Source organism: Sceloporus undulatus, chromosome 6, assembly GCF_019175285.1.
Source record: "Sceloporus undulatus isolate JIND9_A2432 ecotype Alabama chromosome 6, SceUnd_v1.1, whole genome shotgun sequence".
Lineage (NCBI taxonomy): Eukaryota > Metazoa > Chordata > Lepidosauria > Squamata > Phrynosomatidae > Sceloporus > Sceloporus undulatus.
Window position 1 is genome coordinate 81,778,909 of NC_056527.1, and position 22,880 is coordinate 81,801,788.

The following is a 22,880-nucleotide window of genomic DNA, read 5'->3' on the forward strand; positions in this document are numbered from 1 at the left end:
AGAATTGGAGAAGAGAATATAAAAGACTGAACTTGAGTTTTGGAACTCTTATCCATGTTTGCAACATCAGGCTTCAAATAAGGGTGTGACACATTTTTATATGTCTTTTGTTTTTAAAAATTGCATGAAAGAAGAATCCTGCTGTACCAGAGCAATAGTCTGTCACATCCACCAAACTTTCCCATGATAGCCTGACAAATGCCTTTGAGAAGGCCAGAAGCATCATTTGCAGGGAATATGCATTTCCTGTTATTGCTTCCCAAAAACTGATACACTGGCATTGCCCCCCCTCCCAATAAGAATTCTGCCTCCCAATTAAATTTTCTTTCAGTCCACAAATTGCAATAACTTAAATCTTCAGTTGAGTATTTAGAAATGGACCAAGGGAGTTCGAACATAGCAAATAAGTTCCAGGTGTGAGTGATTTTCAGGGTCTCACACTCTGCAAATGCTAGAGATGGAAGAATTAATTGGAGAGAGATCATTCTTATCTGAGGGAGCAATGTCATCATTTTATCCCTCCACCCCACTATACACCTGTAGTATACTGTTTCTGAGCTTTGAGATTGCATAAAGCCTAGAGCTATGTTATATTCTGGGCTACTTCTCACAGAGCCTGTAGCCCATATACCCAGTGGTTATATTTAATGAGAAATTTTGTTAAGTTGTAGTCCAGAAGAGTAACTTTTCCAAGCTTAGATATTGTAATCATTACTAGGGATGTGAGGTTTTGTCAGTCTTTCTCTTGTTGCGTTCTCACCAGCATCTCATTCCACCTCTTTTCTATATTGTGGTGTGCATGAGGTTCTCTGAAAAACATCACAAGTCTGGCAAATGTACAGATTTCTGAGGCAAGATTTGCTGCATTCCACCATGAGTCTTGTAAGGTGTGAAATTGATATTTCCTCTTGGAAATACAAATCCAACTAATTCCTTTTCCATTTCTAACTTTGACAATCAGTCTTTGAGAGACCTGTTCTCTATAAAATAATTTAATCCTTTTTATAGCCATCTAAGCCAGTTGCCATTATCACATTTTGCGGTGGCAAATTCCATACATCAGTTATGTGCTGGGCCAAGCAGTACTTCTTTTTGTCGGGTCTTAATCATTAGCTCATCTCCTTTATTTACCATTCCTTCTTTGCAGATACACCATCCAGGATCTTCTTGATCACTCTTTCTTCCAGGAGGACACAGGGGTCCATGTGGAGCTGGCAGAGGAGGACGATGGGGTGAAGTCCAACTTGAAGCTTTGGTTGAGGATGGATGACACGAAAAAGCTTCATGGAAAGTATAAAGACAACAATGCCCTGGAGTTCCATTTTGAGCTCTACAAGGATGTGGCTGAGGAAGTTGCCCATGAAATGGTACATCATGCTGTAATTCAAAGGGTGGGATGGGGGAGCAAGTCTAGGAATTATGAAGCCTCACAGAGCAGAAGGGAGCAAAAAGAAGAGATGCCTGGGCTCAAACTGATGTAGCAGCAATGGAAAACTGTCTCCTCTAATCACAAAAATTAAGATCACTGGTGTGTGACTGTGGCCCTCATTTGTTTTGGACTGGAAATCCCATAATCCCTCCCCATTTACTATGCTGGCTAGTACTGAGGGGAGCTGTAGACCATAAAACATTCGGAAAACCACATTTCTCAGTCCTGATGTAGAGACAGCCCTAAAGTCTCTGATGCATTTTCTCCCATGTTCCTTTAGATCTTTCTAGGCTGATCTGTCATACTGAGCACAGGTTTCAGAGGCTGCCTCTTGGCTTAGTTTAAAAGTAGGACTGCAGTCCAGAGCTTAGAATAGCTACAGTTTTGCTACAGCTCCCAGAATCCTCTATCCAGGCTGGAATGATGGGAACTGTAACCCAACATATCTGGAGAACAACTGGGTTGGGGGGGGGGAGGAGGTTGGTATAGAGGACCTTTAGATCCCTTGCAACCCTATGTTTTTAGTCCATTGTTCCAGGCATATGTATCAGTGATGTGGAAAGTCTCATTTGCAGTTACGTTTTTGCATGACCAAGTTGGGCCATGGGAAATTTCACTGGTCTTGGTTCAGAGGGCTCTGCCTCTCAGTGCCCAAGGGCCTGGCTCCAGGATAGTGTTGTGGCTGGCCAGATAGTGACATGTAAACTTGGCTGACAGGCTGTTCTTACTCCCTATCTTTCCCATATGGACCTTCCCCTCATGCAGGTGGATTTAGGCTTTGTCTGTGAGGCAGACTACAAGCTGGTGGCCAAAGCTGTACGTGAACGTGTTCTTGCCATCAAGCGTCAACGTGAGAAAGTCAGACGGGCTCAGGAGGTACAGAAGCAGCATGAACAAGCACCAAACATGACTCCTGATATTCTGCATTTGCTGGATCTGGATTCCCCAACACCTCTCAGTCCTGCCCAGCCATCAGCACCCACCACACCTGGATCTGGAGACTCAGCCCTTGGTCCAACCTTCCCCCCAGAACCAGAGGAGCCAGAAGTCGACCAGCACCAGCCCTTCCACTTTCAGCCTGGCTATTCATCTGCCACATGTAATTACAGTGATTGATCTGTTAATGGAAAGAGCAGGTAGACGGGATTTGGGGGGTCCCCACCAGCTGTCAGCTTTACTTCAAATCTTGGGGGAAATAGCTTTGCAAGAGGCTTGGTTAAAGTTTGGACTGTTTGCACCAGTGTATAGCAGTACTAACTGGGAGGACTTCTGGTTTTGGATGAGTTAAGAAGGTTTTATTTAGAAAAATGCAGAGTACAATGACACACACAAGATAGAAATTCAAAAAAACACAGCATACAGAGCTAACCAAAATGGAAATAAGGAAAGGGATAGTGTACTTTTTAGGGGGTTGCAGTGGGGTTATAATCACCTGTCCAATGAGAAGATCACAGAAAGCTGAAGTGGCTCAGACTGGGAGATCTTCATATTTTAGCATGTTACAAGGAAATAGTTCTCCTCCTCCTCTTCCTCCCTCAGGCAGAGGCTCAAAGCACCCTCCTTGGCTTTCTCTTCCCTTCTAGGACATAAATGGTTTGAGAAGCAGAGGAGGAGGAATCAGGGCCTGTAAGTTTCTCGCCCCCTTGAACAAGTCTTATCCCCTTCCCTGGGGATCCTGCCTGATAGTTTGAGAACCACAAGGGATCCATGTGTACAGGAAGTGCTTGCCTTTTGTTCAAAGTAGGGCTGTGGTTATTGTTTTCCTGCAATAGTCTCACACAATAACAGCAAATTTGGCAGTGGCAGGGGCTGTAAAACAGGAATGGAGGCTTGAGGTCTGTGATGAATTCACTGACCACCATAATTTTATAGCAAGTTTTTATATACCCTAGTGTAGGCAAGTTATGTTCTCTGCTTCCACAGTCATACTGCAGAAACTATGATATTTGCATAGGCTGTGAAACGCAGCATCCTGAGACCCTTTGCTTCCCTGTTCTTAAAACCACTCTCTACAGAGCATTTCTGATTTTGCTGGCAACCTGTTACCCTTTGTTAGGACGCTGGAGAAAAATAACCAGTGGTCCTTCCCTTTTTCCATCACTTTCTTCCCTCTCTCCTTCAAACACTTTCTCTTTTTTCCCCCTCACAGCTGACTGTGAGACTGATGAATACCTAAGTTCTTCTGGGTTTGTGGATTTACCTGATACTCCACAGAGTCTCTCTAGCCCAGCAGCTGCCCCTGAGCACTCCTTTGCTTCGGTGAGTCGTGGGAGCCCCTGGTGGGGGTGATTTCACAATGTAGAACAGTTACCTTCCCCCCCCTAAAATTCCCAGAATCCTCCAGCCTGCATGACCAAACAGGTAGGCCAAACAGTAACTTTTCCAATCTCTGGGCAGTCAAATTAGAAGAAACAGCTCTAATACTTTGAGAGGGAAAGTGTGGAACTGGTATTATAATTCCACTCCATTCATTCTTTATTGTGACTATAAAGAATAGTTGGAAATTTTCTCATTATTATTATTATACTTTATTTATATAGCGCTGTTCTCATCTTCAGAAGGAAACATGTCTCAACATATAAGATATGTTGAGAGACACTCCATGGAAAAATAAGTCAACCAGCATAAATGTTTGTTTTGTTTTGTTGTGCTGTTTGTCTGAAGTTTTGGGGGGGATTTTGGGACTTTCTGTAAAAAAAATGCATGTAGGGTTTTTGAACAAAAAAAAGTTTTCATGCAAAAAGACACACACACACACACACCCCAGCCTATTGTTTTGCATAAAGTATAGTGCTTTTGTGCAAAGATATTGGTTTTTGCATAAGATGTGAGTCCTATGGGGGAAAACATTTCATGAAATCTTTATTAAAAGTTTCAAGATGTAAAGAAAGAAAGAGTATAGAGTATACAGAACTCTTGTTCTCTTACCCAGCAAGGTAGGAAAAAAATGCTATTTTTTGTTCTTGTGTGCAAGAATAAAATAGAGATTTACAACCCTATTTTTTTTGTATCTGTAGACAATTGCTGTGAGTTTGACCCCAGTCCAGCATAGTGACTTCTCTTCCCCTGTGGACAGGTAAGGAAGATGCTAGAGCTGTGAAGTTATGATGAGAAATGTAAAGAGGGGAAATCTTTCACATGTTCCTCATTGCCAAACTTCCAGCATATTGTGGGGTAGTGATTAAGGGCCCTTGCACACTACACAATTACAGTGCTATGATTTAATAGCCATGGCAACATCTTCTGGAGAGCTGGGGTTTTCAATTTGAGGAGGAACATTCGTAATTGTGTACCAGACAGCTCTTCTAGTGCCTCACCAAACCACAAACCCCAGCATTCCATAGGTTGCAACCATGGAAGTTAGAGTGGAATCATTGTGCTATGTTTCAGTGGTGTAAAATGGCCCTAGGCCCCAGTTTATGCAAATAAAATCAAATTCACAAGGAATTATTTGGGGCATAATGCTTCATGATATATGAGACCACTCTCCCAACTCTGACCTCTTTTTCATCACCCAGAGAATTGTGGGAGGGATAAAGTGTTTTTAATTGTCATATTTTATATTTTACTGTTGTTAACCGCCTGGATTATTATTATTATTATTATTATTATTATTATTATTATTATTATTATTATGTATAAGCTTTTGTGAAGATAATACAGACTCTTCCCCCACTTTCATTGTGTCTTGTGTGCAGCAGCAGCCCTGAGCAAGGATGGCATGAATGAGAGGGTAGATAGTCACTTCCTCCTTAATATGTATTCCTGCCCTTGTTTTCTTTAGCTTCTGTCTCCTTGAGCAAGAGTTGAAGCTTCTTTAACTGAAATCATGTTCCATAGTCCAGGTTAAATGGCAGCGAGAAACTGAGGAAATGTGATTATGATGCTGTGGCTGTTTTGGCTGCTAAAATTTCACTTTTAACTTCTGTCATTTGCCAACAGTTATGCATCCGATGTGGCATCTGGCTTGAGTGATGGCTGCGAGGGTCTCTCTGCAGGCGAGAATCAGGTGAAGCCCCTGGCCAAGCGAGGATCTGGAAGACTACTGCGTCGTCGTGCCCGATCTCGCCTGCGCATCTCGAATGTGAGTCTTGTCTGTATTGCAACAACCTATACTTCATCCTAAGAACTGCAAGTTGCATTTTTGGACATTCCCAGAATCTTTCACTTATCAGCTATTTGCTGGCTATAAATTGTTTGATTAGGTTTCTTCATTGTCTGATTGTTGTACTTGATTGAACAAGGTCTTCAAACAAGGCAACAAGGCAATCAAACAAACTATTGATGTAAGAAGGAAAGCTATTCCTGGAAATCTCTTTTTCATCAAATGTTACAATATAGGAAATTCATGACTACAGCATTCCAGACCCAATGGGGCAAGTGTAATATCCAGTAGTATTGAGAGAAGTTAAGTTTGTGGGCCTTGATTTTTTAAAACTGAGTTCTGTTGCTTGGCAACAGAAAGACATGACATCTTCTATTGGAAAGGTGGATTATTTGGCTAGCTTTACATGCAAACTCTGCTGGTGTAATAACCACGCTATGAAACGAATAATTCTGTCTCTCTTGACTGCAAACTGTTGTGTATATTTATACAGGAGTATGTACCATTGACCTCTTACTTCTAAGGAGACATACACTGATAATGTAATAAAGCGTTGTGATGGTGAACTAATTTGAAGCAAAGGAATCCACTATCTAAATCTGCACCTTTCTAAAGGCCTTAAAAATCTTCAGTGGCTTCACTTGTAATCATCTTGCTACTTTTTATGAAGTGTATGTGTGCATGTGTGTATGCTGGACTGCAAGTCCCAGTATTCATCCCTATTGGCTATGCACTCTAATGCTGCTGGAAGTTGTGGCCTGACAGCATCTGGAGTACTGTCCATTTTCCATTTCATTTAGGAGAGCTTTTTTATAATTGTGTACATTATCATTTCATGTTTCTAGCAACAACATACTTCTATGTTCTAGTATTTTAGGGGTGGGAAGTATATAGCACACAGGCTGCAGTCCTCCCTTGTGTTGGGCCCAGTGTAGCCCTTGAGATCCACACTTATCCCCCTGCCTCTCCCTCTTAAATCAGTCCCTCCACGCTTGAGAAAACAACAACTGAAGGATGCTTCAATATACAGTTTAGCTTCCCTCTGTCCTGAAGGAGCACCTTCCAAAAACAGCTCCAAGAAGCATGGCACAGCATCACTTTCGGTTACCACAAATGATAGCTATGATGGAGCACTGCAGCTCTTGGGAACACCTGAAAGTTGGGTGTTGAGGCTGTCTGGGCTCCAAAGTGGGACCACACTGTTGTATTTGAAAGCCTCTTAATGTTAATGTTGCTTTTATAGAGTATTCCTTTAGATAAAGTAAAACATAACTCAGTTATGATTCTGGTTTAACTGACATGGCTGCATCCTGTGAAATCCTGAGGTTTGTAATTTGGTGAGGCACTAGAGAATTTTGGCTGAGAATTCTAAATGCCCCTGCCTAATCTGCAAATCCCAGGATTCCATAGGACAGTACCATGGCAGTTAAAAATGGAATCATAGTGCTATAATTGTGTAGTGAGAAATGGCCCTGTGACTGATTATACAGAAATTCATCTTACTCATTATAAGCAGTGAAAATACATAAATAAATAACGTTAGCTAGATAGATTGGCAGGTAGACAGGCATGTAGTAGGGCACATACTTTTTAAACCATAAATGGCTTAAGGACCCATCAGGTGGACTCATCTCTTCCTATCAATTCAAGTGGATCTTGTAGAACCTTTGAGATTAACTGAAAGTTGGTAGCATCAGGTTTCTCAGACTTGTGATGCATGCATCTGAGGAAGGAGGCTCAAGTCTACAAAAGCTCTTGATACCAACTTCTCTCTTTAGTTAACCTCAAAATGTTGCAAGATCCCTTTGCATACTGATTTTCCAGATTAACAAGGCTATATCTTTGAATTTCATCAAGTCAAGGTTAGGATAATGTAATTTGCAAACCATCTCTTCTACCACGGAATTGGGGGATTGTTTTATTTTAAAAGAGTTAAAGTTCAGTACTTACATTGAATCTAGATACATCAATTCAGTTTTTTGGGGGGTCAATTATTTGACTAAAATTTCTAGACTTATACGTGAGTATATACAGGAAGTTAAAAATATACAACCATGACAAATATACCAAAGCAAACAGCCCAATAAGAAACTTTCTTGGGTGCAAATGCCTGGAGAAAAGAAGGTTAAGAGGTGATATGATAGCCCTGTTTAAATATTTGAAGGGATGTCATATTGAGGAGGGAGCAAGCTTGTTTTCTGCTGCTCCAGAGAACAGGTCCAGGAACAATGGATGCGAGCTCCAGGAAAAGAGATTCCACCTCAACATTAGGAAGAACTTCCTGACAGTAAGGGCTGTTCGACAGTGGAACAAACTCCTTCCTCGTAGTGTAGTGGAGTCTTCCTCCTTGGACGTCTTTAAGCAGAGGATGGATGGCCATCTGTCGGGGATGCTTTGATTTGGATTTCCTGCATGGCAGGGGGTTGGACTGGATGGCCCTTGCGGTCTCTTCCAATTCTATGATTCTATGATTCTATGAAATGACAACCATTTTTAAGGACTAAAGAGGACATAATCACATTTTTATATCCTGTAGAGGTTCCAGATCTATCAAGAAATAGGTTTTGCTGCTTACTTCACATGCATTTGTATAGTATTTGTATATCCATATACATGTACATACTACAAAATCACAAGCCTAATGTCAATTCCTTGTGTCTACAGGTGCCAGACCAGAATGATCGGGTGGTTGAGTGTCAACTACAAACATATAATAACAAGATGGTGACCTTCAAATTTGACCTGGATGGAGACAGCCCTGAGGAAATTGCAGCTGTCATGGTAATGATATGTTTTTGTTTTTAACTTAAGCAGAGGTGGTGGTTTGTAGCAGAATTTGATCTCCTGAATTCTGTCTCTAACTGCTGCCCCTATTGTATTCTTGCCCTCTCCAGGTTGCCAGAGAGTTCATCCTAAAATCTGAACAAGATGGATTCATCCAGCGAATCCGTGATATTATCCAACGTGTGGAAACTGTCTTGCGCTCAAACAAAGACCAGGGGGCTCTGGGTAGTTCTGAGGTGCCACCAGCTGCCAGTGTGCTCTCAGTAAGTGACAGAATCACGGAAGCCTTGGGGAATTAAGACAGCCAGCCAACAAATCTCTCTGGATGTTTCCTCTCTGCACTTCTGTGGTTGCAATGCCCTAAACAGAGGTCCAGAATACTATCTAGGCATAAAGAAGTGCTTTGTCAGTAGATGTTTTTCTAACAGACAGCAAATTTACATTCCTTTCTCCCCCACCTCCTTGGTCAGTAGAGTACTGTTGCATCCATCTTCCCACAGCTTTAAGTGGCTTTTTCCTTCACTTGCTAGGTGTCCCCTTACCTCAAGCCCAGAAATGCTGGTGCCATTTTTTTAGTACCTCGTTATATATTTATTTATCTATTTATTGCCTCGGCAAAGATTAGCGTTCAAGCCTGTCTAAAAACCAAATTCCTTCTCATTAATTCCAAATAGGTGTAGTCCTTCTATGGAAAGGCAAACGAAATCAGAAGTAATAGTAATGGTATTAGCAGCAACAGTATATACACATTCTAGGGCTGAATCCCTAGTTCAGAATGTATGCTGTTGTTCCATGTAGGTGTCTTCCAGAGAGTCCTCTTATTCTTTTGTCTGTATGGATTCTGGAGAAGGGAGAATAATGGTGTCTTTGTTTCCCTTGTCCAATGAAAATATTTTCCCCCTTTCTCTTTTTAGAGTGAACTACCACTACAAGACCTCTCACATTCCATCTCTTCATCATCATCTCTTAGTGGTATGTAATTCATCAATAGCACTATCCTAGATTAACATTCAGACACTATTATGTAAATCTGCCATGTAACCTGATTTGGAACATTGTATAAAATTATCTGCTCATAAAGAATATTGGTGAACTAGAAAAGATGCAGAAAAGGGAGCTTAATATAGTCAAGGAACTGGGGTAACCTCTGTGAAGAAAAGTTGCAACATGTGGGGTGTCAAGGTTAGAGATAAGGGGAGTAAGTGGAGGCATGATAGACATGTATGGAATGGGGAAAGCCAAAGGTTGTTTCTCTCTCTCTTTCTTTCTCATAATGTTAGCATCCCATATATCCAGTGAAGCTGAATGAGAGGTGATTTAAAACAGGCAAAAGAAAGCATTTCTTCACACAGAGAATAAAACTGATGATTTGATTCCACAGGATGTGGCAAAGGTCATGAACCTGGGTAGCTTTAAAAAATGAATTTTTGGAATTTAAGACTATCAGTGGCTACTAGAATAGAATCATAGAATCATAGAGTTGGAAGAGACCATAAGGTCCATCCAGTCCAACCCCCTTACCATGCAGGAACTCACAATCAAAGCATCCCTGACAGATGGCCATCCAGCCTCTGTTTAAAGACCTCCAAGGAAGGAGACTCCACCACCCTCCGAAAAAGCTTGTTCCACTGTTGAACAGCTCTTACTGTCAAGATGCATTTGGTTGGCTGCTGTGCAGAACAGTGCTTTGCTAGAGAGGTCTTATGAAAGGGTGAATGTTTCCAGATTCCAGTCCTCATTTCAGTTGATTTACACATTCTGATTTACATAATTACAGTCCCGCCTAGGATTCCAGAACAGATGTGCAAAGCATCCAAGATCTACAGGTAGATCTCTGGATGATTTGTGGTAAACTAATGAAGCTCCTTGACTTTCAATTGTTTGAGGTAACAATAGTAACAAAATGACTCCACTGACCATAATTATCATGCTAAAGTAAAGGAAGCTTGCGGTAACTAGAAGTGTGTGTGAAAGGACAGTAAACTTTAGTTCTGGTACTTAAATTTCTCATCTTAAAATTCCTTAAAGTGTGTGTCTTTTCCATTAGACTTTAAAGACCTTTTCACACTATATAGTACAGCACTCAGTTTGTGAACCGCTGAAATAGTTCATTAGAAACAAGGCTAGGCTATAAAGTGGGGAAGGTTCCATGTTTGTGATTAATTACCTTAGTGCTCATGAAGTCTAAAGTTTAAAATCCTTCTTATTTCAGATTTTGGTTGCTCCAGTCCTGGACAGTCTGTATCATCCCCTTCCCAACTGTCACTGGTGGATGCTCCCTCTGAGAATGAGCCTTTTAACTCCATAGCTCCTCCATCAAGCACACAGACTTTTGGGCTGCCTGTGTTTTCAACAGCATCCACAGGTAACACTGAACTACTTCCAGTTTCTGTCTGATAGAATATTGTGCCAGGCCTTCTGGCCTTTGAAATGCTGAGTGCAAGCAATGAAATGAGTTGACATAGTACAAATGGTTCATTTAGACAAAAAATGTGTATGTATACACAATCTTTGGATCCAGATTTGAGTTATACGTAGAGCGGACCCAATGAAATCAATAATATTTAAACTCTTTATCAGTGCAATAAGCCCTCCGTATCCATGGGTTCAAGCATCCATGGCTTGAAAATATTCAAAAAAATATTACTTCGAAAAAGGAAATCTTGATTTTGCCAATTTATATAAGAGACACCATTTTACTAGACCATTGTATTTAATGGGACTTGAGCATCCACGGATTTTGGAATCCACAGCAAGTCCTGGAACCAAACCCCAGAGGATACCAAGGGCCCACATTGATTTCAGTAGGTCTGCTGTTTAGTATAACTTAATCCAGATCCAAACTAAAATTTGACATCCTAAAATATCTAGATATTCAATTATTATTTAAAAAAAACTCTTCTGCATTTGAAAAAAAAATAATAACCAGAGTGCCAGGTATGGTCAGAGAGTTAGCTGTGACTTAGGAAGGGTGGGTAGTACTCAAGTGAAATTACATAGTTCCTTGCCCTCCTTACATTGTGTTCCATCCCCCTTTCCCCCTTTTCCTTTTTTAAAATGGTTTAAATTCTTTGAAATCTTAGTATCTTAAGCAGAATCTATACTTTAAAATAAATGGATATATATATGTACAAACATACCAAAGTTTCACAATCTCATTACATGGATTTTAGTCTTATATGGTACAGAATATACAATGGAGGGGGCAAGGCAAAAATGACACTCATTAATATGAAGAAGGAGCCTTCTGAGGGTGGGATCTTGGAGCAAATTAGACCAAGCTCATCTGTGTGTATGTTTTGCAACACTGCCAGAAGGATGCAATTTATCTCCTCTTCCTTTCCTTTCAGCCTTCACTCACCTGCCATTTTGTACTTCTCCTTGCAGGTGTCCCCAGTATGCCTATGCAAACCTGGCCATCTTACCACATGGTGCCAATGACGCCTACAGCTCCTCCATACCTTCTCCCTCTTTCTCAGCCAATCCCCCCACCAAGTCCCCTTCTCCCTCCATTGCCCCTTACCTCACCCACTGCTCCACCCATTCCCACTGCTGCTCCTGCTGTGTCCATGGCCTCTCCGCCTGTCCCCCTCTGGACCCCCTCCACTGCCCCACTGTTCTCCCTCGCCAATGTTTTTTCGCTGGCCGTGATGAGCATGGCCCAGTCGCTTCTTCCACCAGTGCCTGCCCAGACGGGGCCACTCTACACTTCGCCAGTCCCACAGTCACCAGTGTTCTGCCCACCTAACCCAACCACTGCACCGCGCTTCATCTACCCTGAGATGGCATCACCCACCAAAGCAGCCCAGCTAGCCAATGGGACATTTGAGCCATTGCCATCTCCAGGCTGCCTGCAGTCCCCAGCCACCTCAGCCCCCAGGAGGCCTGATGATAGTGTGGTAAGTTGGAGCATGGCTTGAATGGCGTGTGTAAGGTGAAAGGGTGTTTGTGGGGGCGGGGGAGAAGAAACAAACAGGGTTGACTTCTTATCCTTCAAACATCAATGTTGTATTAGAGTAGCAAGAGAGGCAAGAGTGGATTAGACTAGGCTACCGGGATAGTGCCTTGAACTTGGATTCATTTAACTTCCCTCCTGGGCTAAGAACTGATGAGGCACCCTTAAAAACTGCTTTCACACCTGTACAAATGAAATCAAAGTTACCAGGGCTTCAAGAAACTTGAATCCAATACATATATATTTTGTCATCTAGCATTTCTTTCTTCAAGGCTGGTGCCTAAAAATTATTGCTAGCTTCCTAGAACATAAAACCTCCTTCACCCCCACCTCTGGACAATGATTTTAAGTTCGTTCGTTTGGTAATGAGCTTCACAGTTATTGCTGCACAATACATTGGTTGTTAAAAGTGTGTTGACACATCTGAAAATGGGACAGCAAACATTTTCATTCCGATTGAAACATTTTCACTTTGTTTAAATCAGAAACAAACTGATGGCCTTTTAAAAATAAGGAACATTCCTTTCAAGCCCCACCCCGGTTCCATAGGACGCTTGGCAGCCTCACTAAAATTCCTAGCTCCCATTGTTTGTTTGTATTAGGGCCAGCCACATGACTTGGGTAGTGGACTGCAACTCCCAGAATCCTTTAGATCATTGCATGAAGCCAGTTCTAATTTTGAGGCCCAGACAATTGGCCCTTGATCACACAGCCCCTTGCTGCTAGCTTCTTAGAGGACAGTGAGTGTGCAGGAGATATTCAACTATAGGAAAATGGGTTACTGAGTCATACGCTTGGTCCATCTGGCCTCATATTGTCAGCTCTGATTGGCAGCAGTGGCTCTTGAAGGTTTCAGGAAGGATATTTTCCTAGCTCTGGCCAGAAATTCCTGGTTGCCTATCCAATGTACTAATGAGGCCTGACTTCTAGCCAGACAAAAGAGTGATTTCAGAGCTGTATGCTATTAGAAGGCCCAGCACACAGTATATGGAGTGGGGAAAATATTATTTATTATTTATTTATTTACAGTATTTATACCCCACCCTTCAGCCCTAAAGGCTCTCAGAGAGGCTATATATATCCATTCTTCTCTCAGCAGGTGCCTCCAACCTCTCCCTGGTCTGGATCACAACTAACCGTATCAGATTCACCAGCCTCTGACTGTCTCACAGCCCAGCTTTCACCCATCAGTGAAGGTGAGGAGTGTTCTGGAATGTGTGAGACCCAGAGTTAAGTCACAGTCTGGATGTGGCAGCATGATGCAAAACTGTGTTGGAGGCTTGAGACAACACCTATACAGACTGCTGTTTTGCCCCTAGGCTTGGAAACCTATTCTCTTTCTGTGCCTTAGATGATGCAAAGTAGCAATTGATGGGAAATGGGCTTCTCTTTATAGGATCACTGTCCTCTTAGCAATTCCAATCAAGTTTCACTTGGAACAAAGGAAGGTGTGAGCTTAATAGGCAGATTTGCCTCTCATAGGCACACCTCAACAAAACTGAAGCAGCTCTGCTCAGCATGTACATGGGAGGTATACCAGAAGGGTTGAAGGTTTATTTTTAAAGAAAATTTTGGTTCAGGAATGGAGGAATCTCTGTCCTGCTTTCTCCAAAAACATTGTTGTGGGACAGAAACATAAATAATCTCACTGCATGCCCACAATAAAACTTCCCATTGGATTTTCTTTGCCCACAGAGCCCAAACCACAGATTCTGGGCCGCTTCCAGGTGACACCAACAAGGGATGTACCTCCTGAAGAAGCCCCAAAGACCAATGAATCCAGCACTCCAAGCACTTCAGACTCTGACAGCGGGTCTCCAGGTGGAACCCCAGTGCAGGAAGCAGAGGAGGGCACCACCCCTGTGGCAGAAGAAGAAGTGGAGCCCCCACCACACACCCCCTTTGTCTGGATGAATCATTTGCACAGCCCATCCTACCCAAGTAGCGATGATTCAGACAACGGTGATGATGACGATGTCTGGGACGAGCTGCAGCACTTGCGTCAGAAGTGAGCATTGCTGTGTTCCTGAGACTAAAGGGCCCTTTCCCCAGACCCCTCCTTGACTTGACATATCCTTTTCCTTCCCATTTTCTCTTAGGCATCTCTCTGAAGTAGAAGCACTTCAGGCCCGGCAGAAGCAGGAGATAGAGGATCTCTATGCCCGCCTGGGCAAGGTGCCACCTGCTGGAATTGTGTCATCTGCCACCATGCTCTCCAGCCGCCAACGCCGCCTCTCCAAGGGGAGTTTCAACCCTTTACGGCGCAGCAGTCTGCAACGCTCGGATGCTGTGCAGCCCCAAGGTAAATTGCTGCTTCCTCTTATCTGCCCTAGTGCAATGGGGAAAAAAGCTAAAGGGGAAACTCAGTAGCTCTTGGATTATAGCTGATTTGTATCACAAGGATCAGGAAAAATGGGGAGGGGGAAGCTCTATTTGACTCTTTGGCCTGAATTATTCTATTAAAGTTGTAACAATTTGGAGAAAGCCTAGTTAACTGGAAAAGTGACCTGCTGTGCAGAGCTCCAGAAATCCACCCAGCTTAAGTCAAGGAGTGTGTAGCCCAGATATTTAAAAAAACAAAATAACAAACTTTTGTCCCATTTCCAGCAGGGTTTTGTGGAGAGGTGTCTGGCATTGCTAGTATTGCATGCACAGCTTTTGGTTCTGCTTCTCTTAATAAGCAGGTGTGTATTTAATGGATGACTGAAGAAAACTTGTTCCTCAGAATAATAAAGCTATAGCTGTGTCAGCATCTGTTTTCTCACAAACTCTTCCTAATTTAAAAGCCTTAAAAAGACCAACACTGTCTGCTTAGACAAGTTTGATAAAATAATAATAAAAAAATTGTTCTCCTTCCCACATAGTGAGTAGCTGCTTTCTTAAAACATTAAATTTATTGTATATTTGGAAGTAAGTCTTTCATTAAATGCCTTGCCCCTCCATATATCTTTTAAAATTTCATTAAATTACATGGAGAAATAAAATACTGCACTTTTGGTTTTCCTAGCAGAAACACCTTAGCATCAGCAGTGTACTGTACTGTTTTGGTGTCCTACATAGCTGTGTGAATCAACTTAACAGTATTCCTTGGGGCTAGCCTGCAAAGCCTTCATATTGATTTCCTTAACCTGAATAGCCTTCTCACTGGTTCTTCTGTCCTAAACTGTAGGAGTCATCATTGCCTTTGGGTCATGCTTTTACCTCTTGTAACTAAGCTGGAGTACATATAACTGAAACAGTCTCCTGTTCTTTCACTGTCTGTCCCCATCTACGTTCCTCTTCTTGGTTATTTCACATGACCATGTTTAGATTTGGAGTAGGGACCTGCCAGCCTTGTTCTTTATAACGTATCATGTAGATGGACATACACTACAGCAGGGGTAGGCAACCCTTTTGAGCCGGGGGCCGGGTTGCTGTCCCTCAGACAACTGGGGGGACGAAGCCAAAAAATAAATAATTAAATAATTTAAAAAAAAATTAAACAAATAAATGAATAAATAAACTGGGACAAATGTAGGACAAAATTTCCAAAGAGAGGGCACTTTTTAAATAAAAAATGGAGGACATGCAAAAAAATTTGCTGATTTTTTAAAAAATGTTAAGATAAATGCATGTTTCTGAGGCTTCTATAGACAATTGCCCCACCATGCCCCTTGCGTGAGACGCCAAAGGCCCCGGTGGCAATCGGTGGCAGGACCGGGCTGGGGCCGGTCCCAAGGCCTTGCCGGGCCGCATCCGGCCCGCGGGCCGCAGGTTGCCTACCCCTGCACTACAGAAATAAAATGAGTAAACCAGAAGATCTAAGAATTCCATTCACTTAATAAGTGAGATGTTACAGAATTCTCTCACTTCCTTAAGTCATTTTTCTTCTATAATGGTAACTGTATTATGATTTTGATCCTCTCTAGAATAGTCCCACACTCACATGATGGTTGTCCCTACAGGTATCATGAGAAGGAATTCTGTGAGTGGCGGTACCAGCAACACATCCCAGGAGCAGCGGCAAACCAAGGGTGTGAAGTTCGCCAGTGATATTGGATGCATGGTAAGGCATGGCCTAGAAGGATCACAGTGTGATTGTGTGCCCTTATCCAGAGCTTAACTTGTCCATGTTGGACAGACAAAGCCAGTACAGCCCTTCTGGCTTGACTATTCTTAGGAGAAAAGGTGACATTATTTATGTACCCTGTGGATGGCTGGAATATGGTTTTATATTCTATTCCCAAACTTGGTCAGTCAGCATGTGGATGATAATAACCAGAAACCCAGGAAACCATTCCTGAAGAATGTAGATCTGGCCAGGATGACACATTACATCATGTCTAAATTATTGCAACAGACGCTACACAGGACTGCCTCTGAAGACGATTCAGAAACACCAACTGGTCCAGAATGCATCAGTGTGACTTTTTAAAGAGGGCTGGTGACTGACTGCTATGGCCGAAATGCTGCACTGACTTCCAATTTGTTTCTGGGCACAACTTGAGGAACTGGTACTAATCTTGAAAGTTCTAGATTTATGAGCAGGATATTGGATGGACTGCTGTCACCTATGCTATGTTTCCTGCCTTTGAAGATCATATTTAGAGTTTCTTGTATACCCCCCAAACTTTGGACGTATATTTAGTGGGGTGTAGGTAGAGGGCCGTATCAGTGACTGCACCCAGCCTCTGGAACACCTGTCCAGAGGGGGGGGGTCTGTTTCATTTCCTTATTCACAACTTTCTGAAAGTTGGTGAAGATCTTCCTTTTTAGGAAGGTCTTCACTGGAGTAATTTCTACTTGCTGTTTCGGTCAGTTTTTACTATTTTTTAATTCTGTTATTGCTGTGGACTGTTTCTTTCTGCATCTGCTTTTCTTTTTATGCTATTTTCTTTTTAATTGATAAATATTTATTTAATGTGAGCAGTCTGGAAATCTTTGGAGAATAGGTGGGATGCAAACAGTTTTACATAGATAACAAACAAACAACAAATCCTGAATGTGCCATTTGCAAGCAGGATCATGAATAGCTATATACATTATGGAAGATGTGCTGGGGACATCTGATGAGCACATGGCAAGTACTGTACATCACTTGCCGTGTGCCTTTTAGCTAGGACACTATCTGCTGCACCTGTGTGCTGACCTCAAACCACACCCAGCAATAGATCTAGGGCTGGTACAGTACAAGTGTCCTCACCTGCTATATACTGTTACGCATATAGACCTGCCTAAGTACTTTATGTAACACAATAAAATGCAATAATTTGGAACATGCTTTCAAAGGAGAAAGCAGCTGAATGACATATTCATGGATTAACAGGAAGTAGTTTATCTTAGATAGCACCAGAACAAAAAATATATTAAAAAGCCTCTAATTACAGTCAGTTGTTTTAAAAAGAGATGGGAAAAACAAACATCCAGACAGAGCTAGTCCCACATCAAGGAGCCTAGTGTGACAAAGGTTTGACTTTCCCCACTAACTTGAGGGAAAGGGTTCACAGATGTGGAACAGTGCATCAGCATGGAGTGAAAATCTAGCAACAGAACCTTGCATATAGTCAGAGGGAATATTGTTCAGGGACTGAAGAATTAGAAATGTAGCCCTTATGTTTGCACTCCTATGTTACAGAAACCAGAACCTAGTGGCCATATCCAAATTTTAAATTCTGGCACTAGAATAATTATGCACACAAAAGATACTTGTTCTCATTTGTTCCAGAATCATGGATAAACCTGCCTATGATTCTTTTTAAACATGGATGCTGTTGCGAATACAGTATATGGAATCTAGCTCAGACCTTGGAAAAGTTACTATAAGTCCCAGAATCCAAGATGTGTGGAGAAGTTATAGTCCCCCCACTTTTTCCAAGCACATATTAAATCTAACTGTCCAGTAGTTCAGTCAATATCATTCTCAGCCCCCCATCTCAGCATATTTTAAATGGAAATACAATACTAAGGTTGAAGTAGATTTCCCTGCTCACTTGTACATTTGGCCATCTATATCTACATATTCTGAATCTGCAGATTCAGCCAACCACGGTTGGAAATATATTCACACACTAAAACGTAATTTTAAAAAGCGACCCTTGATTGTACTGTTTTATATAATGGACACCATTTTACTATCCTGTTGTATATAATGGGAATTGAGCATCCACAGATTTTGGTATCCATGGGTGGTGTGTGTCTTAGAACCAAACCCCTGCAGATATTGAGAGCCCACTGTATTCCCTTTCTCCGGCAATACTTGTAAACTCATTTTATTTCTCTGATATTTTCTTTTATTTCTTTAGTAGCCTGACTGCCTGTGGAAAACCTTTGTGGACTACCTCAGCCTATTGCCTACCATTGGAAGGATGGAAGTTCATGGCCAAGAGTCCTTTGCAACATCTGCCTTATGCTCTAGCTGTGAGGCCAACCACCATCACCCCATATGGCAATTTTTTCCTTGTGGAAATAAGAGAAGTCTCCAAGAAACATACTTGGAATAAGCAACTGAAAATGGAAGCAACATGACACTACAGTCTACCTTTTTTCTCTACACAGACTTTGGAGCTGTAGGGAGAAGCCTAGTTCCTGTTTGAGGTTGCTTTGTGTGCAGATGTGTATGTCTTTGCTGCTGTTTCTCTTGCAAACAAATGCTACTGTAACAGAAGCAGGACATCATCTGGCCTTTTGGATCTCCCATACTATGGAGTCAGGGCCTTACTATGGAGTCAGGGCTCCAAGCCAGATTGGCCCATGTACTGGGACAGTAGGGAATGGTCCAGACCTGGCTTAAGCAGGTGTTTCCCCTCCATGCCTTGCATGGCTTCATTTGTAAAGCCAGGTCAAAGGGCTCGGAAATCTTTGACCAGCTGCCTTAAGGGGAAAAAAATTCAAACTCTCCCTCAGTATTACAGGGATTGGGGCCTTCCTTCTTGCTTTAGCCCTCAGGCTGTTGCGCTTGACAGCAATGGTACGATACTAGATTGCCTCTTGCACTTTTTAAAAACCTTGCCCTGATTGGGAAATGAACTGCTTGGGGCCCATCCCTTTACTTGCACAGGAATCTGCACTTTGGAATGAAGCTCTGATGCTTTCACCCTTGTGTATGATGTTTCATGTTTTATATAAAGATAGGCTTTGGAAGGGAAACAGATACTCTTTCAGTGTTCTTTTGTGATTATGATATTATTATTTAATGTAAGAGTTCCTCCTGTTTCTCCTAGCAGCTCCAAAAGATAAGGAAATATTATACATATTCCACACTTAGCTACAGTACGTATCTACAAGAAAAACACAAAGGAAAAAACCAAACACAGTCACCTGAGAATCCCTCTTCTAAATGTCAGCTGCCATTATATTCTGATCACCATATTGATCATGCTTCCTGATGGAAGGCACCTAGTTTCCAATCAAGACATTATACCACCATTCCATCATTTCTCCTTTAACAGATTCTCTGTAAGCCGGGGGCAGGGGGAGCAAAGCAATGGTGGAGAAACACTGGGCTACAAATAGAAGGCATGATCTTTTAGATCCCATGTAAATTAACATGAATGAACATGAGTTGGCTAAACAATAAAAGCCACCCCTGGTATCCTCCACAGTACCCTATATTCCGAATGGGGTGGGGGGGGGGGGGTTAAAAAAAAGGTATTAAGGAGACACATCTTTTTCAGGATACACCAAAATTGGAGGAGAAACAAGGCCTTGCAAGAGTTCTTCCTCAAATTGGAACAGATGGTTTAACATAACAGCAGAGCTGAGGTGGTTTGAGGGTCTTTTTATAAATATGAAAGCATACATCTGGCGCAGACTGGAACATGATCCCATGGTTTAGCAATATACAGGTTGGGATATCAGTATCAGCTAGTCACACTGGCTTATATACTCTCTTCAAAATCAGTATGGTGCTGGAGAACATACCAAACCTGAATCCTGTTTGTAGGCTTCCCAAAGGCAACCAATGAGCCACTGTGGAGACAAAATTCTGGATTGGATAGACCTTTGGTCTGATCCAGCACAGCTCTTTTTATGTTATCACCGTTTACCTTAAAAAGCTGGATGCAGAAGACAATAGCCAGACCCAAACAATCTCTACCTAACACTTCAAGCCTCCAGAAAGAAACCCATCAGAGGGAGTATTGCTTTGGTCAGATACAATACAGTACTTGGCTTCAGATTTAAAAAAACAAAACCCTATGTTATTACAAATATTCTTAAAATAACAATTCAATAGATCACAAAAGAATATTATAGCTGCCTTAAGAATTTCACAGCATTTTGGTACATGGGTGAATGTGTAGTTGCTCAGCTCTTCTCAAGCAAAAGTTTTTAAAGGAACCATCTTCACAAGGTTGCAAGAAGGGAAATTTTAACTTCACTGTCATGCTATACAATTATTACAGATACTTGAGCAATAAAAGCTCAAACGGTCAGGAGAATAAATGGACTGGACAGAAAGGCAAGGTTAGTGTGCCAATAGAGGTAATGTAACAAAGGGTTCTAAATGTAGCCCAGAAGAGACAGATTGTTATCTTCTGTATCAACAAGCTCCGCTTTCTCGGGCAGCTAGTATTAATAAGTTTAACATATACAACTGTTCTGGCCTTCTTTAAACTACTCCTGTGCTGAAATTACAGTTGGATCCTTGGTAGGCTGTTGAAGCTTGAATTGCAGAAAATGGGCAAGTTTTAACTAAATGGAAAATTCCCTTCGTTCCCTTAAGCCTCTTAGAGAAGTGTGCTTTTGACAGATGCCTTGCCTGGCTCTGGGCCAGCTACTGCTTTAATGATTTACTTGCTCCAAACAGCACTTGTAAGACAATAACAGCAATACAGCTGTGAAAACAGCACACACAAAAGATGTCAACCTGGAACTGAACTGTCCAAAGTTTACAAGAGTTCTTCCCTTTGTTGATAGAACATGTTCAGTTGATTATTTTGATGAAGTCACTGGATTCCTGCTGTAGGGGCAAGGAGATCTATTCCAATTTTTCAAAATGGTTTCAAAGCAGAACAGTCTTGTCAAATGGATGTAAAATCTATCACTGGGTTGAATGCACTTTTCCAGCTCACCAGAACCCCACCTCGAAGGCTTCCTTTGAAGAAGGGCCTTCAGATTTTAATCTACAGCTCATTAAAACCTGTATATTGGTAATACTTCTGTCAGATGTACTGCCAACACAGTTGCTGTGCAAATCCAATGCTAACTGAAACTGACACATTTCAGCACTTTTACCTTTTGAAAAGGAATGTCCGAAGAGGAGACTGCCTATGGTAAAAATCCCTCACAATACTAAAATAACACATAGCCTTAAATTTAATCTTTTTGTGAAAGAATTATTTTGTTTTACCAGTGCTTTACATTGCATAACTTTTTTTAACCACACTTTTTAGGATGTTTTCAAAATTCTGAACTCGTGGGCTAGCATTCTGTATTGCAGTTACAGTTTCATGACCTGGTTACAGTTCTGTAATTGCTTCATAATCACTGTTACTACATAGTCACAACTGTGCTGCTGTTGCCTGAATTGTAAATGCCTTCTCCAAACCTATCTTAACAGCCATCAGCCACACCAAGCAAGAGGTCTGTTCTACTGGACAGAAGGGTGCAGCAGGATGACATTTGCAGCCCCTTCCCAGCAGTAAGGGAGGCTCTCATGAGGAAACGTGATGGAGTTTGGCTTCTAGTTACACATTTGTAATTAAGTAGGCAATGTGGGATCTCAGTCTTTGAAGATGGCTGGGACCTATATTATTCTGACTTCTCCCTTGTGGTATTTAAGATAGGTCAGGTGTGCCTATTGATCCATGTTTAGGATTCCATGTGAAGCATTTCTCTGAAAATCATTCTGACCCAGAGCTAAATGAGTAAATTTGCTTCTTAGTCCCCATTTACTTTCTACCCCCATTCACTTTGATTGATACTAAGAAATGTCTGGGACCAGGTGTAAGATGAACAGAATTGAAACAATAATCACAGAATTGTCAAACTTAACTTACCTGCAAGTGGAAAATTACCAAGGAAGCAGAACATAAATTGCAGGAAGGATAATGATTTTAAAAAGGAAGTTGTGAAGGAAAGTCAAATATCAAATCTCTCCAGAACACATGGCAATTATCCAAACAATAATAATAAAAGTTCAACTAGAATGTATACTTCAGGTACAAGTAAGTCCAAGAGGTGTCCAATAAGTTATGTCAAGGCAGCTGTTAGTAAAAAGACGAGTATTCAGAGAGGAGCTATTCAAGGTGGGGAACATATTTTGAGGATAAACTTTAGCACCTTGGTTATCTCTTGTGTGGACTAAAACCCAAAGTGGATACATCGGCCCACTAATACTGGAGACATCGGTTGCCACTTGTATGAAGGAAGAACACACCCTTCTACAAAAGAAATGCAAGTAGACATAAAGCATGCAAAAAGAACTGTGGGTCACAATACAAATAAAATGGTTCCTCCACATTCACTGAGGTTAGGCGTAAAGGACCCCTGTGAATGTGGAAAAAACACATTTAAAAAAACTATTTTTACCTAACTGAACACCTCTAGGAATTTCCAGGTCCTCCAGTGCAATTCTATGGTCAACAGCTGCCATCATAAAATCATACTGTAGGGCCTACAAATGCCTA

At 41.7% G+C, this 22,880-nt stretch overlaps 1 protein-coding gene across 2 annotated transcripts in view; it reads left to right on the plus strand.

Annotated features, from left to right (window-relative positions):
- The window catches only part of WNK4 (WNK lysine deficient protein kinase 4), a 47,784-nt gene extending 28,382 nt beyond the window's left edge, over positions 1-19,402 (plus strand). The window contains exons 6-20 of one of the 2 annotated variants that reach the window (XM_042471897.1): positions 1,148-1,367; positions 2,195-2,528; positions 3,579-3,688; positions 4,447-4,505; positions 5,372-5,513; positions 8,199-8,315; positions 8,429-8,581; positions 9,233-9,290; positions 10,531-10,683; positions 11,706-12,217; positions 13,373-13,469; positions 13,969-14,281; positions 14,373-14,575; positions 16,218-16,318; positions 18,555-19,402. In XM_042471897.1, coding sequence (XP_042327831.1) covers positions 1,148-1,367; positions 2,195-2,528; positions 3,579-3,688; positions 4,447-4,505; positions 5,372-5,513; positions 8,199-8,315; positions 8,429-8,581; positions 9,233-9,290; positions 10,531-10,683; positions 11,706-12,217; positions 13,373-13,469; positions 13,969-14,281; positions 14,373-14,575; positions 16,218-16,318; positions 18,555-18,557 — 2,575 coding nt within the window. In that variant the 3' untranslated portion in view covers positions 18,558-19,402. Of the gene's footprint in view, positions 1-1,147; positions 1,368-2,194; positions 2,529-3,578; positions 3,689-4,446; positions 4,506-5,371; positions 5,514-8,198; positions 8,316-8,428; positions 8,582-9,232; positions 9,291-10,530; positions 10,684-11,705; positions 12,218-13,369; positions 13,470-13,968; positions 14,282-14,372; positions 14,576-16,217; positions 16,319-18,554 lie in introns of both variants that reach the window. The other variant, XM_042471896.1, reaches the window with a different exon arrangement.
- The last annotated feature ends 3,478 nt before the right edge of the window (positions 19,403-22,880 follow it).